The sequence below is a fragment of the Juglans microcarpa x Juglans regia genome, chromosome 3D (assembly GCF_004785595.1).
Source record: "Juglans microcarpa x Juglans regia isolate MS1-56 chromosome 3D, Jm3101_v1.0, whole genome shotgun sequence".
Taxonomy (NCBI): domain Eukaryota; kingdom Viridiplantae; phylum Streptophyta; class Magnoliopsida; order Fagales; family Juglandaceae; genus Juglans; species Juglans microcarpa x Juglans regia.
The window spans coordinates 2,094,813-2,113,060 of NC_054598.1; the positions used below are offsets into that span (position 1 = coordinate 2,094,813).

Genomic DNA, 18,248 nt, shown 5'->3' on the forward strand with positions numbered 1-18,248 from the left:
TAGTTTGCTAGCTAGCGCATGCATGAGTAACCAGGTGCTAGCTACATGACAGAAATTACCACATTTCATAATCGTAAACACATCGGGCCGTTCAGCTAACAGATCGAGATAAACCGAACAGCCTTGCTCGCAATTAATTAGTTGATCATCAGAGTGCGTTTTAGAATTTTATAAACATGCAGCAGCTAGCACTGATCTAAACGTCAAAAAAGCCCAGAGGTTGTTAAAAACGCAAAAGGTACATAAATTAACCACACCTACATTATAATTCTACTAGACAAATTAGGCCCCTCATAGTCTTCATGACCACTATTTTAAAATGGGCGTTCACCATCATAATTACCGGTGGGATCGTAGTTGCAAGTCATAAAGATCCCCCCATCCTTATTACACCCGACCCTGGCACACCCAATACGTTTGGTGTCGCGCCAGACAACTTGGGTGTAGTGCAAGCACTCACCACCCTTACACGAGTTGGATTTGCGATCGTAGTATTGTTTCTCATCAACCCACATCTTCACAGCCTCTATTGCGGTGAAGGTACCCCATCCTTGTGCCATGTTCTCCCCATAGGGTCCATTGGAACTCTCCAAGTTGCAATCCCTCCTCTTGTTAGCATAATTCTCAGCATAGACTTGCAGCGTGTGGTTCCATGTAAGAGGAGGAACACCGACTTCGGCACGAGCAGCATTGTGGGCGTCGAGAAAGTCTCGGTAGGAATTTTGTGCCAGGGAGGCTTGAATTAGGGTGAACCCAATGAAGCATATTGCTAGAAAAAACTTGCTAGACCCCATTTTAGAAGGCTTGTCAAGTTAATAGATTTGTGGTGGCCGTTGGTGGGAAAAATGGGGCATATGATCTCGGTTTTTATAAGCCGCTTTGATCTGCATGATTAGGTGTACATACTATATATGGCGATAGCTAGTGGATTTCAGTTGTCGTATCTCCCAATTTCTCTCCTTTATAATCTCAACTTAATTATAAGTAATTAGGTAGAACGAACGTCGTTAATTAATCCTAGTCTATGTATATATATATATATATGATCTAATTATAAATATAGCCCTTGGCCTTTCACATAATTCAAGGAATCAAATAATCAGAACCCTCCATCTAAAGTTTCTTCTTATATGTTTGAACAAACCATGGCCACATACAAATCTATGTCTTACAGTATTCCCTAACAAGTAGATCAAATCCATTAGCCAAGACAATGAGCCTACAATTGTGGGCCCCAAATTATGTTAAAATACTACATAGATTGTGTTATCTGCATATATAGGTTGTATTCGTCAAACCATATATATGGTCTAAGTGGAACGAAATAATATAATATTGTCTCAAGCATGGTAGGGCAGGGCTCTGATTGTCAATAACACGTACACTATAGAGTTATAAAATAGAGAAAGGGACGCCATGATTGTGAATTTCGTGCATTTTCCGGTTAAAGGAGAATGGATAATCCTTTTTTTTTTCGACTGTTGTTTGAATTTCTTTTGTAAAACAAGAAAATCGTCGTCGGACTCTGCCAGGTCCTGGAGGATCAGGCCTATATACAGACTCTTTGATGATTAAGTTAGTCACTATTTTCTTTTCTCTAGTTAAATTCGAGAGAGAGTGATCAGTGAGAGTATTAATTTCTTTCCTTCAACAATTCTGATGGGAATCAATGTGAGCCTAGGCTTAAAGATCATTTACAAGTTTCAGATGGACTAATTACAAGATCAAGAGCCAAGAAGATCAAGAAAGTAATGCAATGATTGATGCAATCTACTTGAGATGAAGCTAGCAAAAGCCCAACACTCAAGATGGGTTTGAAAGAAGGAGAATCAGTTTTGATCTACTTGATACAAGCTGTGGAAGACATGACTTAGAGGTATTATTTGGGCCTATTGTTATTGAAGGCTTTCAATTTGTTAAAGGATTTATTTTATTAGTTTAGAATTATACTAAAGTCTAACCTACTATACAAAGAAAAAGCTAGGTGTATATATGTATACTAGTGGAGGCGTAACGTGCAATGCACGTTTGCTTAGTTTGATTTTTTAATTGTTTTGCAGAAATTTGTACAAAGAAATATTAAACAAAGTTAAACAACAAGATAAATTATAAACTTGTTTTTTTCCTATCATCATTGTAGTTCTGGGCCATATTGGACAGGACCAATTGAGACAACATTGAAATTTTTATGTTGCTGTTGGTTGAATTTGTCTGGATCTGCTGTAAGTTGAATCATCCACTGTTTTTCTGAAGCTTGTAATGCCATGTTTTCTATAAATGGTAAATGCTCCTGTATATTAAATATTTGATGAGATTAAATAATCAATAAATATATGAATAATTTGCACATAGAACAAAATTGAAAACTACAAAAATAACACTATTTTTTACAAGTAATTTAATTATATTATTAGACTTTTTAAGTTTAGAGATTCAAGTTATTATTTATGATTTATATGTTAATTGTTATAATATATAGTTAAATTATTCTACAGAAAATGTAAGAGTTATCTTAAAGTACAATTAAGTATGTTTTGTTGAAAAGGAAAAAGTAGTAAAAATGAAAAATGTTACCTCTCCAGTGTGATTCATGAAATCAATTGTTGTGCAACCCAATGCTTCCTCTGCAAGTTCACCAAGCATAACTGTAGCTAATTTTCTTGTCCCATCATCAAGCTTAACATATGCTCGACAACTACAAATAATGGGAGTATTGTTTTTTGTTAGGGTCAGCAAAAATTACATAGAAAAAAAATTTTGAATGAATTATTAAGTAGTAAAGTTTGAAGAATATATACCGTGGTTGAACAACACTTTGATGTTTGCAGTGATAACAAAGAAAGCTTTCATTTTGGTCATGCCCAGTTCCTTTGTTACAATTGATGCATGACATGTAAAAAAATATTTGGCGCAAGTTGATGATGTTTATCTTTGCTTTGATCCATGATTTTACTTTCTATATTATATTAGAAATAATGTTTTACACAACAAGAATGAATAAGAATGTAAAAATGTCACCAAGAAAAGTATTTTACCTCCATTGGTTGTAAACTTTTCAACAATGCAGCAACATCACAATTTTGTGTTATTTCTCGAACACCAACTGATGATAAGGATGTGGATGGATATTTCAAAGATTTTGCAATGATACTTTCAAGCATTGAATCATTAATTGCCGCCCTTAAAAATTAAAAATGATATTTAATTTAAAATTGGAAAAATAAAGTTTAGATCTTCAATGTATGTACTTAAGTAATTTATGATTAATTAATATTAATATAGTTGTGTTATTTTTAATGCATTAATAAAAGCAAGATATTGATTTGTAACTGTTGATATAAATATACTAATGAAGAATTGGTTAAATATGGATTGCCATCTTTGCAATGGTTCTGCCTCAGGAAGAAGGGGATTAACTGTAAATACACTTGTTGGTCGAGATGAGAGAGATAACCTTGTATTATAAATATAGATAATTATTAGTTAGAAAATATATGATTCAAAAGAACATTTAAAAATGTTAATCATTAAAAGTACCATTATAAGACCGAACCCTTAGCTTTGTTGCAAGTATGATTGGTTTTGTTTCTATTATCTCAGAAATTTTTTGGCATTCGTCTTGGACAAAGCGGCCCCACATTGTTAAGCAGATGGGATTCAGACTATGATATATAAAATAAAAGAATCAATAGAAAATTTTAAAAATAAAGATTGCAAAGTAATTTTAAAATGTTAAAGTGAATGAATTTTTTTACCTCTGATCTATAACATAGATTTCTTGAATTATAGCTGGTCCATTTGTTAATGTTATCTCTCTTGGTGGCTTTATATGAATGACAATCGCTAAAAGGTCTGATTAATAAGGTTTAAATTATTAGTTTGTTATTAATAAAAAATTTCAAAAGAAAATAATAAATTACCTATTTCTACAATCGAGTCTTTATAAGGATCTAATTCTTCGATAGGAATGAGATTGTACTTTGGCATGCCTACTTGATCTTCATTCTCTAGCACTTCTTCGATGATTGTTTTGGAATTTAGAATCCATTGATATTCATGATTTTCAATTCTATATCTGAGATCCAATAGCTTAATATATGCGTTTGTAATATAATAAGATCGGAAAATCTGTAGATAATCATCCCGTGATTCAATATCTTTACCAAACAACGTTGCTTGGACCCGATCTCCCTGTATCAAATAAAAAAGTATAAATAATTATTTTTTATGATAAAATATTGTTACATAGAAGGTAAAAGATATATAAAAAAAAAATATAATGATTTTTTTATTGTAAAAAGAAGGATAATCACAAAAATAAATGAAGTACCTCTTGATCGACCAATGTCAAGTTTTGGTATTTGACTGGTGAGTGTTGCCCAGTTCATTTGGGGGATTTTTCAGCCACAAGCATTTTTATCTTCCAGTTTCTTGTGGCGGGAGAAATATCTTTAATTGATGTATAAATAGTCCGCATGTTGAAAACTGGCAACCTAGAAACAATTAAATGTATAAGTATAGCAAATCAAATATACAGTTAATTAAAGTGCATACTAAAAAGAAAAAGAAAAGAACTTTTTTTTTATTGATTGACAAAAAGAAATTAGTAAAATATGCAACAAAAAAAAAATGTAATGAACATTTAATTTATTTGTAGTGGTTAAAAAAGAATTTTGCAATTTTATTTAACTACCTGTATAGTATCAATTAGAAGCTGCCAATGTTAACAATTCCGTATAAACAATATTTTCTGTGCGATTGTTTTCTGATTCTTCAACTGAGATTGGCTTTATTAAAATATTGATTGCAGAAATAGTCTTAGCTCTTGATAAAGCCACATATAATTGCCCATGTGAGAAAACTGGATGAGTAAAATATATCTTAACAAAATCTAATGTTTGTCCTTGTGATTTGTTTATACTCATTGCAAAACTTAATTTAACAGGGAATTGAGTTTGCTTGAATGTGAAACCACTATTTTCATCAGGATTTTGTAAGAATGGGTTCTTGGAATAAAAACTTTTTTGCCACTGTGATGACCAACATCAATTTCTGCATGAATCATGTTATGATCAAAATTGCGGCAGATAAGTCGTGTTCCATTGCATAATCCTTCTGAAGGGTTATTGTTTCTGAGCAACATGATTGGACAATTTTGTTTCAGTAATAACTCATGAGGAGGAAGTCGATTTGGTGTTAGAGTATTCAAAAAATCTTCCATAACTGCCTGTTCAGATGCATCAATTGATTCATCAAAGCTGTAATATCGTTTTAGCTCCCCGGGAAATTTTTGAATTAACAAAGTGTTTATTTCATCAACATAAGCATTCTTTGGTGTCGATATAGCTTGATTGATCATGGTTGAAATGTTTACTGAATAATTACAAATATCATGAAAAACAACATCCTCCAAATGATTCAAAGAAGCGGCATCGTTTTCATATGGGATTAACATGGCTGCAGGAATTCTGACAAGTTCATCAATTGTGAGTGGTGGCATCCCATTGCCTAATTCTAATATATATTTTGAAAATTCTGGATCTAATCTTGCACGCATATTTTCAGTCAAATGAAACTTTGTCAATGTTGGCCATAGGTAAGAAGAAACCAAGCTAGCATCAATTTGTTGTTGTCTTGTGCCTTTTTGAACCACAAGCAGAATTTGACAAAAATCTCCACCAAACACAACAACCTTTTTACCAAAAGATAGTTCTGAATCATTAATGTCTTTCAACATTTTATCCAATGCTTCTATGGCTTCTTTTCTTGACATAAGAGTTTCATTCCATATAATTAATCTTGCCTTTTGTAGCAGTTTTGCAAGCCCACTTTGTTTACTAACACCACATATGTCATTTTTGTTAATATCTAACGGTATTTTAAATCGTGAATGTGCAGTTTGATCTCCAGGTAAAATTGATGCCGCAACACCAGATGAAGCAGTTGCAAGAGCCACTAATTGTTTTGATCTTATTGTTGCAAGGAGTGTTTTATATAGGAATGTTTTCCTTGTTCCACCAGGTCCATCAATAAAGAATGCAGCAGTTTCATTTGATAAAACTTTTTTCAAGACAAAATTATAAACATTCTGTTGTTCACTATTGAGTAGTGTTGATGCAAGAATATCTTCTTCGGGGATTGGAATAGACAATTCATCATCAATTTCTCTAGACAAAAATTCATTTTCATCAAAATGAATATTTTGATCAATAAGATGGAATGAATTAATGTCTCTACCCATCGATTCAAGTATTGTGGAAATGGAGCGCAAAACTTCTATCCTAACATTCAATGAAGAATGTTTAATCAATTGAAAATCAGCTGACATCTCTTATTCAAAACGTTCCCAAAGATCTATTGGATTGGTGGAATTACAATAAACCAAAATTGTTGCGAACAATCTTCTCAAATTGAAAGGCATTTGATAGAGAGAGACTTCATATAAGCATTCTTCTAAACTATTATCTTTCTGTAACAAACCGTGCATAGTAGCTGCTTCACGAAATGTAGGAGCCAAAACACCATTTACTGTTTTCAGATCATCAAATGATAAAGGACCTCTTATGTGATTTAATAATATCCAAAGATAATATCTTTCTCGTTCAAAAGGATTTGTTGTAACAATTCGACCTATCACAATTTATTTTTTTCGAACAGTCCACATTTTGTACTGTTGGCTCCACACATAAAACTCTGGGAATTCTTTATATAATAATTTTCTGACATTCACATCAACTTGATTTGTTGCGAAAAATTCTATTAACATTAATTTTGCAGAAAGATCAGAGTTCGCTACATTGGCCAAGTTTTCAGGTGCTCGAAAAGTCACTTGGTGTTGATTTTCAAGATATAAGTGCAAACTATAAACTTCTGGATATACCTCATTGACAATAAATCCAAATATTCTCCACATAGCCTCTGGTGGAGCAATCTATCGAGCTGATTGAAACCGTTCAATTTCATCAACTTGTTGATTTGATTATTTAGAAATCAAGTTGAAAGTAACACGATCGTGACCCTTGTAAATATATTTGTAAAGATACTTAACTGCTTTTTATTGTAGAACATATTTCGACGTTGATATGACAATCAAACATTGCAAGCAAATAAGGATTATATGGAACAACTCAATGATTATCCAAATCATGACCTCTAATTTTGACTGTTCTTCCATTGTTTGAACGTTTATATATTGGGAAGCAATCATTTCCAACAACAGTGTTTGACACAAACTGTTTCGGATAATTATTCTTGCAGCAACCATTTTTTTTCATGCATACATTTGTTGGATTTAGAATTCCGCACGGTCCGTGCGTCATATGTTTAACAACAGCTGTATGTAGATGCAGATTTTTGTCTTTGTCGGGCAATTCAGCAGAGACAATCTCATCAAAAGATCTTGGTGCATATAACTTCCAATCTTGACGCAATATAATTAAAAAATGCGCATATGGAAGTCCTCTTTTTTGGTGTTCAATAACGTAGACATATGCCGAAACTTTTCCAAATATCTCCCGTTTGAATAGCTGATACTTCAGCTCTTCTAATTTTGCTCTGAAGATCTGAGCAATTAAATCAGGCCGATTTTGAGTTTCTTCATGTGGTTGCAATTCATTTGAATTTTCTTTCCAATTTGGGTTGCATATAATTGTCAAAAAAATATCTGGTTTGCCGTATCGTTGAACCAAAGTCATCGCTTCTAGATACCTTTTTTGCATATCCCTCGGACCTCCAATAAAAGATGAAGGCAGAATCACACGCTTCCCAATTCTAGAAGCATTTGTCTCTCCAAGATTGATGCTATCAACAATTCCTTGATATAATTCAGATCGAATGTGTTGTTGATTGCTGTAACACCCCGTATTTTAGTGTATTTTTATTGAATGATTATTTTTAATAATTCAAAAATTTATTCTCTTGTTTTAAAATTATCGGATATTTTAAATGGTTTATTTTATGATCTTTAAATTGTGAAAATTAAATTTGATATGTTTCCTTAATATTTTATTGTTGGTTTTATCCTGTTTTATTTTATGTTGTATTGTCGTATTTTAATTTATTTTGCTATAGTGGTATTTTAATTTGCTTGAGTTGAAAGTGGGGTCAAGGGTTACGCTATGGCAGGAAGATGATACGATAGAGAATGTTATTGTTAGGCTTGAACATTTAGTGTAGTAGGCCTGAATTCTTGGCGATTGGTTGGTTTTTAATATCGAGACTTGAAGGGAATGACATGGTCTGGATGATCTCTGGGGAATAGGATAATTGAGGTTTTAGATTTTGTAGAGATGACAGGAGGCTTTAGAATAGGTGGTTGTAAGTTCAACAAACTTCAAGATTAGATTTATGAGAAGTTCATCTGAGGTTTGTGACTCTATAGTTTTCAAGAAATAAGTTTATTGTATTTAAGGATTACTTAGATTAGAAGTTTTCGATCTTGCCGACTTTGATAAGCAGTTTGATAATATTTGGGACTTGAGGATTTTCAAGCTTTATAAGGTGAATGTTTTAGATTTAAGGTCATTAATCTTGAGTATTTCGGGGAATGATTCTTATCTGGTTTATGGTTTTAGAATTGCAGAGTTGAAGGGTTGTATTATAATAGGATTTGAGTTCTTAGTTTTGTAGACTTGGTACGCTAGCTTGGTCTATTCTAGCAATTGATTAGTTAGTAACCATTAAATGGGATTGATCAGAGTGAGTTACTGATATGATAATTTTTTCAGGAGAGAACTTCTTTGGAGATGGAAGGTAATGATCTAGTTTGTGTATTTTCTGAGGATTGAAGATGTAGATCTAGTTCAGAAAATGATTGTTTTTAGCTCGAGGTTAGTGACAGGTTGAGGATTTAATCCATATCAATTTTAAGGATAATAGATGGTGCGAATTTAGGAAATGATTCTTGTTGATTTCGAGGATATAGGTCCAAATGATGGAAATGGTAATGATGGATCACTTGCATGTTTGGAGGCTTTTTGGTTTTGACTAAGGGTGCATGAGATAGATGCGTAGTAGTGGTGAGTGTGTATGCATTTCGGAGAGTACAAGGGTCATTGTCTCATTTTTGACTTGGAAGAAGTGTCTTGGGTAGGTGTTGAAGATGAATAAATACAACAGTATTAAATTCAAGCGATTTTGGCTTGGAATTTTTTTTTATGAGTCGATCGGAGTGTGCAGTCGAAGTGGGTTACTCAATGGAATGATGGTTGACAATAATTATTGTGATTATCTATAGAAATTAATTGTGACTTGAGGTTACCTAGGAATTTAAATTTTGAGGTTATACTTTCTTTGGAGATTGAGCATCCAGTTGGTTGAATTAAGGACATTGTTATTTAACTTGAAGAGAGATTGATGGGTCGTTATGTATGGTGTATGATAAGATATTGGAAGTCGAAGCTTAGGCATTAGCGATGGATGATATGATCAAGTATGTGAGTTAATCAAGTATTAGGATCCTTGAGTGCTTTGTATTGGTTTTTGGTGGATTGATGATTTGAGCAGTATGGCTTGCCTTGAGGTTTAGTAGTGATGTGCTATTGAAGGAATTAGTCGTGCTAATACTAGCTTGTAGGAGTAGAAGTAGGTGGGCAAGTTACCAAGAAGGTTTTGATAATGTTTTGGTGAAGTCAATGATGGTTCGTAATGAGTTTAGTCACCGCTAGATTAGATGTTATTCTGAATGTAGGTGACGAGCTTTTGGGTTTAGGTTGTCGGGTAAAGGTTTATAGGCGCTCTTATTGGTTGGCCGAGTTGGAATCAAGCCTTTTAAGGTATGCTCCTTATCTTAGACGAAATGAGCGTATTTTGGGGTGATGTTACTTGTTTGCAATTTGGGATGTTGATATTGATTGATATTGGTTTTCTATCTATGATCATGAATGTATTTTGCGGAATATTGATTTTGATCAAGGCAGCAGGAGTTAATTGAGGAATATGAGTGATAACTCCTAGTTTTGGGAAAGAGAATATTTTCTACCAAAATGTGGTAAGAGTTTTCTGGTTAGTAGGTTTGGAGCCACCTTGTACTCGATGGTGTTAGTTTTATGATGAAATAAATTTTATGCATGTGGCGAATTATCAGAGTGCGCAGTAGAATCGTGATATTTGTGGTTGTAGTTAGGAGTTCAGATTTTGCACTGATCTTGAGGAATTAGTGGTGACTTGAATTTTTTTGAGACAATACTTATAGTTGAAGATTAATCATTTGGTTGTGCAAAATTTGTTATTGATGGTTAACTTTGGGAGTGTTCAGTAGGTTACCAAAGGTAGAATTCAATGAAGGTTTAAAAGTTATAACATAGGAGTCTATTGAGGTTAGCACAGATTATTGTATGGAACTATTAATCATTGGAATTTATTGGATTTGTATTAAGGTTCTTGTCGAAAATGAGATTTTGGATAACATAGTCACCCTAGGAATATTGGGTGTGATGTGCCTTGGAAGTCTAATGTGAGTATGATGGAATTGTCTATGGGAGTAGACTTGAGAGAGCATTACTTACGCTTTTGGGCGTTGGTGATGGTATGTTGTCTCAAGCGTGTTCTGGTTGTATCCTGTATTCTGTTTTAGCGTGATGTATGGCCTTACAAATTTCGAGGATGAAATTTTTTTTTAAGGAGGGAGAATGTAACATCCCGTATTTTAGTGTATTTTTATTGAATGATTATTTTTAATAATTCAAAAATTTATTCTCTTGTTTTAAAATTATCGGATATTTTAAATGGTTTATTTTATGATCTTTAAATTGTGAAAATTAAATTTGATATGTTTCCTTAATATTAATTACTGTTATGCATTTAAATCTCTCTTTATTTTAAATTAATTGATTGTTGGATTTAAATATTTTATTTTTATTTTATCATTTCGTTTAAATTATTTTAATTGAGATGCTGTTTTAAAATCATTTTTGTTGGATCATTTTTGTAACCCAAGATGTGGGGATTGAACCTCATTTCTTTCCTTCCATTTTTCTTTTTCCCTTTTCTTTTCTTTTTCTCTTTCTTTTCTCTCCTCTCTCTCTCTCTCTCCCCGCGAGGCCTCTCTCCCCTCTCTCCCCGCCCGTTTCTCTCTTCTCCCAGCCTAGCCGCCGCCGCGCCACCGTGGTCGGCACCGCCCACCCCTCTAGCTTCCCCTCCCTCCGGCGACCACCCCCTCCAGTTTCAACCTCCCTCGCGCCGCCGTTAGCCACCAAGAACTCCTCAAAGCCGCGGCGCATCTTGAGCTCCAGCGCCGCCGTCGCACCACCTCCGGCCACCATTTCTTCACCACTTCATCCTCGACCTCCTAGCAACCCAAAGCACCCATCCTTAGCTCCGATCCGTCACCGGTGAAGCTCTACCATCAACATTTCCGTTTTAGGCATTTTCCACCACCACCATTAGCTTCACCGACATCCCTAAGCCATACCCTATCAATTTCGGGTCTTACTTTGTCTCCATTAAAAAATGAGTATTTGAAACCCACGGTCATAGTGCATTTTGCACTGTTACGTTGCTGTGCCGCCACTTCTTGTAGCTTCGTGATCCTTCGGAAATTATATTATAGCACTGTAAGTATTTTTTCAAAGAACTATCATGATTTAAATATATTTTTGCACTAACTCATATTATTGTGATCTGGTCGGTCATGCCAAACTGAGTCCGAGGAGTACGGGGGTCGGATGGATTGTGGACGGAGTTGTGTGTTTGGTTGGTATTGTGAAATGTTGGTTGTTGGTATGGTGGTTTTCATGTACATGGCATATTGCGCGCATGATCATGTTTGTAAAGGAAACTGGATTTTCGTGTACATGCATTCATGTTCATGTGTTTATTGAAAACTGGGTTTTCATATGTTAAAGGATTTTGGGTGCGTGTGTATCACGATCCCAAGCCGAGATGGAGCATTATCTCGGTGGAGCTCCTCTAGTCACTCGGGAGCGGAATATACTGAGTGACGTCTCCTAGGTTGTCACCGGGCGACAACGGGATCGGACGAGATGGTCTCGTGCCGACTCTGTGGCCCTTCTGCTGGCGGGGGCTAGGGGATGCTTGGCCACGAAAGCACTAGGCGCGGAACTGAGTATCGCTATGAAGCCAGGACGTGCAGATGATCCATAGGGGAGATCATGGTGCATTGGTTAATAGATTAATGGGCTGTTTTCTGGGAAAATAGCGTGTGTTGAATAAAATGATTTTATGTGATTCATTTTCTGGGAAAATGATGTTTTATTGATTTGAGTCATTTTTTGGGAAAATGACGGGTTATTATCTTTGGGCCAAAATGAGATTTTGGCGTGTGTTGAAAAATATATATTTTCAAGAAAAATGATATTTTTGGATCTGACGCATATTTTGTCATATGCATCCATGTTGGTTGAATCAATATGTTTGTATCCTGAGAGTTGTTGTAACACCCCGTATTTCAGTGTATTTTTACTGAAGGATTATTTTTGATTGTTCAAAAATTTATCCTCTTATTTTAAAATTGGTTGAATTTTTAGTAAGTTTATTTCTATGATTTTAATTTGGTGAAAATTAATTTTATGTGCTTTCTAAATATTTATTTATTGTTATGCATTTAAATTGCTTTTAATATTTAAATTAATTACCGTGGGATTTAATTATTTTAATTTGACTTTACCATTACGTTTAAATTATTTTATTTGACTTGTGGTTTTAAAATCATCTCCGTTGGATCATTTTTGTGACCCAAGTTATGAGGATTGGACCTCATTTCTTTTCCTCCATTTTTTTTCTTTCCTTCCTTTTTCTTTTCTTTCTTTTCTTTTTTTTTCCTCATTTCCTCTCCTTCCCGCGCGATCTCTCTCTCTCCTCTCCTCCGCCCGTTTCCTTCGTCTCCTCCCAGCGCCGCCGTCGCGCCGCCGTGCGCGACACCGCCCAGCCGACCAGCTCCCCCTCCCTCCGGCGACCTCACCTCCCAAACCTCAGCCCCTACCTCGCCGCCGGTAGCCCACACGCCCCCACGAAGCCGCGGGCCATCTTCACGCCAGCGCCGCCGTGAGCCGGCGGTGGCCCTCACCGCCAAGCCCGTTAGCTTCCCCAGCCGCCGGCGACCTCACCCCACCAATCTCACCTCCATCCGTGCCGCCGTTAACCACCAGTAGCTCTTCGAAGCCGCGGCACTCCTTCCGCCGTTGCGCCGCCGTCGCACCACCATTGGCCACCATCTTCCTACCACTTCATCCCCGACCTCTTGGCAACCCATTGGACCCAACCCCACCTCCGATCCGTCACCGGTGAAGCTCCACCAACTACATTTCCGATTTGGGCATTTTGGTCTTCTACCGCCCATTCCGCCGCCACCCACGGCAAACCACCACCACCATTGGCTTCACCGACCTCCCTAGGCCCTACCCTATCAATCTTGGGTCTTCGTTTGTCCTCGTTGAAAAGTGGGTATCTGTGACCCACGGCCACAGTGTATTTTACACTGTGGTGTTGCTCAGAAATCACCACTTGCAACTTCGAGATCCTCCGGAAATTATTATATTGCACTGTAAGTATTTTCCTTAAAGAACTTTCGTGATTTAAATATATTTTTGCACTAACACATATTATCTGTGAATTGGGTTGTTTTGCCGGACTGAGTCCGAGGAGTTTCGGGGGTCGGATGGATTGTGGACGGAGTTGTGTGTTTGTTTGCATTATGAGTTGTGGTTGTTGGTTACGGCTTGTTCATGTACATCGCATATTGCATGCATGATCATGTTTGTAAAGAAAACTGGGTTTTCGTGTATTGCATACATATTCATGTATTTATTGGATTTGGATTTTCATGTGAGTAAAAGGAAAGGAGACTGTAGGGATGGTGGTAAGCAGGGATGGTGGTTGTGTCCCGCCTGTGATTCTCGCCTACAGTGCTCCGTTAAGTATTTATTGTGTGTAAAGGAACTGTAGGGATGGTGGTAAGCAGGGATGGTGGTAGAGTCCCGCCTGTGATTCCCGCCTACGGTGCACGCGTTAGGGATGGTGGTAAGCAGGGATGGTGGTTGTGTCCCGCCTGTGATTCCCGCCTACGGTGCACGCGGTAGGGATGGTGGTAAGCAGGGACGGTGGTAGAGTCCCGCCTGCGATTCCCGCCTACAGTGTCCGATAATTGGATTGTCTGTGTGAATCATTTTATGGGAAAATGTGTTACGGATATTTTGGGTCAAAATGAGATTTTTGGCGTGTGTTGGAAATAATCATTTTTCTGGGAAAAAATGGTATTATATGGCTAACTGTATTTTGCTATATTGTTGGTTGCATTAATGTATTTTTATCCCGAGAGTTGTTTGGTTTATACTTACCTGTGGTACCATTTTATGGTATCGCAGATTTTGATGCAGACGATGATGTCGAGCCTTAGTTTGGCTCCGGTGGAGGAGTGATCTGGGATTGCTCCTGTTTAGTGAGTTATGTTTTTATCAATTACTGTATTTACCTTTTGTATTATATTTGGGATGACTGTATAATTTTTAAAGATAAATTGTGTTAAATTTTGTATTTAAATTCTGGTACTTAGTTGACTATCCGCTGCGTTATTATATTTGTACACTGTTGCATGTACACACACTGGCACTTCGTTGGGATGTGTGACCGTGTTGTCACCATCCTGGCGTCTCGATCCCTGTGTATTTTTATAAGGGGGATTGGGGGCGCCACAGTTGTTTGGTTTATACTTACCTGTGGTACCATTTTATGGTATCACAGATTTTGATGCAGATGAGGATGACGAGCCTTAAGGTTGGCTTCGTTGGAGGAGTGATCTGGGATTGTCCCGTTTATCGAGATTCACTTAATCAATTATTTATGTATTTGTTTTGTAATATATTTTGAGATGACTATATAACTTTTTTTAAAGATGATTTATTTTGAATATTTGTATTTAAAATTCTAGTACTTAGTTGACTTATTTGTATGATCCGCTGCGACTTTTATTGTGTACTTTTGCATGTTGAGCACATTTGAGCAAATTTCGTTAGGATGCGTGACCTGTGTTGTCATCATCCTGACGTCACGATTCCAGTATTTTTATACGTGAGAGTCGGGGCGTCACAGGTGGTATCCGAGCAGTTCGGCTCTGGGTAAACCCACATGTCCCTTAGGTGAAGTACCAAAAATTTTTATTTTTAAAGTTGTAAGTTAAATTATTTAATTTAAAGTATGTTGTTTTTATTGGTTTTATTTATTTTATTGTATACTACTTGTTTGCTTATTTTATATTATTTGTTTTATTTTATGGCAGGTTATATAAAAAACGTAATGTAAAAAATTTAACCTTCTTGTTCTCTTGTAAGTAATTCTTCTGCAGATGTTGATTGATGATGATCAATTGATTGGACTGTGCAATTATCAGTAGATACAGATGGATTTTTTTTGTTAATTCTTTGTATACCTTGATGCCATCCAATATCACCAAAGGCGAATAACAATGGATATTGAAGCGGATCATAACATCCGAAATAATACTGAACAATATGACTCCCACCAACATGGTTAAATACAAAAATGTCACGAGGTGTTAACTGTTCTAAATCATCATTTTCAACCCAAATTGTAGCAACTTCTGATGATGTTGAGGCATTAAATACTCGTTGATCTAATCCAGGATCTGATCTTATACAGATTTTCTGATATTCTAAATCTAGTTGATTCCCAATAGATCGAAAAAATATGGAATATGGATTTACACGAAGAATATTCATAAGTTGAGCAATAATTGATGAATCCATTCTAACTGAATCAAGAATGCGATTTTCAAATTCATGTTCCATATCATAGAAATACAGTTGCAAATTAGAAGGTCGACCATTTGAAGGAACCAAATCAGAAAGGTAGTGATAGATTTGACTTTGAGCTCGAAATGTATAAATTCCACTATTTCTTCGACATAAATATTTGTCAAATTTCACTCCAAACGATATGAAAAAAAATTTGTTGTTGTATGTTCGAACGTATATTCGGAATTGTACAGATTCAGGAGTGTTTGAAACAAACAAACTATAAAGTTGATCTGGAACATCATTTGCAACCAAAGAAATTGACCCATTAGTACAACAAAAACTGTTTGTCTCATGAAAGAATCTCTTTGCTTTACAATGCTTGCAATGTGGCACATCCGGCAAATAATTATCTTCATACGGAATATTCTGTAATATTTGTCTATGCACAGCAATACGAGAACGTGATACACCTATTAAATTGTGATAAAATGAAGACAATGGAATAAAGTTGATTAGAATTAGATGAATGATTTTTGCTTGGATCGATGATTTAAGTATGGTTAAAACCAAGAACACAATGTCATAAATAAACCAATTCTATTTTGATTCCTTACTGAAAAGACTTTTTTATCGAGTCCTTTGAGAAGGTGATTGGATTTGATCAACAGAAAGAACCTATTTTGGAGAAAAAATTATTGTTGAATAGAAAGAATATGATTAGATACGGTAAAAAAGATTTATATTAGTAAACCTATGAAATTGCATGTTGTTCAGAAACCTCTACTGTTTCTGTCAAGGCATTTGCTGATTTTCGTGTCAACAAATTCACAGAGTAATTCAAATTGGTAGAAGAATCCAATAAAATATTTAATTGTGTAGATCCTTATGAAGCTGTTCCAATAATATTGACATCTGGAGGAACATTTGGCTCTTGTGAGGAGGTCATTCCAACAATGTCAACATCTTTATTGAAAATTCGGTATCTTTTTCGATGAGATTGTTGAACATTATAATTTTGATCATTACTAATAGATTGAAGATGATCATTTGATATACCATCAATTGATATAATCATTTGATCAGCATCAGATGTCATTGAATCTTTCAGCTCAATCACATTTCTTTTAGCAGCTTTCCTTTGAGCATATCTTTCTCTAGCTTTTTGTTGAAGTTCAGTTTTTTTCTCTTCAGAAAATCTTTATATGGGATTTTTTTTGTTGATTGTTTTTGAGAAGCTTCAAAAACATGTTTCTAAAAGAATTTCAAATTAAATAAAAAAATAAAAATTCTAAAAGAATTTATGTTTTGAAATATCTAATGACAAGAATAAAATAAACCATATTTTTGAGAATGAAGTAATAATGATTTAAATTTATAAAATGTGAAACTTTTTATGAAATACAACTTATTTGATAACGTTCATAAATGAAAATTAAAAATAATTTAAAAATAAAATTGATCATGTACTTAATAAAATAATTTTGGGATTAAACATGTAAACGGTTAAATTATTATTATTACAAATGACAGTAAATAATAAAAATATATTGCTTTGTTGAGATGTTCACATTTTGTACATTGAATTTAAATTTGTTTCGATTTTTAACTATGATCAATACATTTCGTTTAAATAAATTAATTTTATACCAATAACATCAATAAATTGTCTTTAACCATTGAGTTATTATGGCTTGATAACGGTAAAGAAGTTGGTAAAGAAGTTGTTAAGATTGGCCGCAAGCAAAGTTGTAAAATATAAACGCCAAAAAGAAAATAAGAATTACATAACAAAATTCTAAGATATAAACGTATAATTGAAAATAAGAATTATACAGCAACAGAAATATAACTTTCCACAAATTGTCTTCCAAATAATAAAAAAATTTCCGTTGAGCACAAAATATAGGATTAAGATTTAAAACTTGTTAACTTTCCCCAACAATTTTAACTTTAACGAGGAAAAATCACCTTAATCATGTTATCTTAAATTCCTCTTACAGATTATAAAATTCACAAAATTATGCTTAAGAAAGTATATATGTTTGTTGAAAATAGATTCTTACGTTAGAAACAATCAATTCATCCAGTTGGAAAATGAATGAAAAAAAAAAAAAAAAAACCTATTTCATGAAACCATCAACTTTAGAACCTATATATGCTTAAGAAAGTATATATGTTTTTTCATAATTTTGTCACATAAAAATACATAATGTCCACTCTTAAAAATAAGTCACATAAAACTTTCCAATTTAAAACAAAATGAAATTTGTCCTAAATAAAAAAAAATTTATAAAATAAAAGTGTCAATAGTCTATTACAAATTTTAATTTTAATTTGTTAAGAAGAATTTGTAAAGTCAAAGAATGAACCAAAAAAAAACAAAAAAAAATTGTGAGATGTTTAAGTGGCATGAATAGTTGATGGAGGGACTAATTTCAAAACCCAAAATTAGACAGGTTATAGAAAAATGTTTAAGTGAATAAGATAGTTCAGGACTATACAAATTGCAGAAGTGCTTTATAAATAAAGCAAGCAATG

At 34.6% G+C, this 18,248-nt stretch overlaps 1 protein-coding gene across 1 annotated transcript; it reads right to left on the reverse strand.

Annotated features, from left to right (window-relative positions):
* Positions 1–254: 254 nt before the first annotated feature.
* Positions 255–875, reverse strand: LOC121255341 (basic form of pathogenesis-related protein 1-like). Its single transcript, XM_041155603.1, has one exon. It carries the CDS (start codon positions 792–794, stop codon positions 315–317), a length of 480 nt encoding a protein of 159 aa, XP_041011537.1. The 5' UTR covers positions 795–875; the 3' UTR covers positions 255–314.
* Positions 876–18,248: the final 17,373 nt, after the last annotated feature.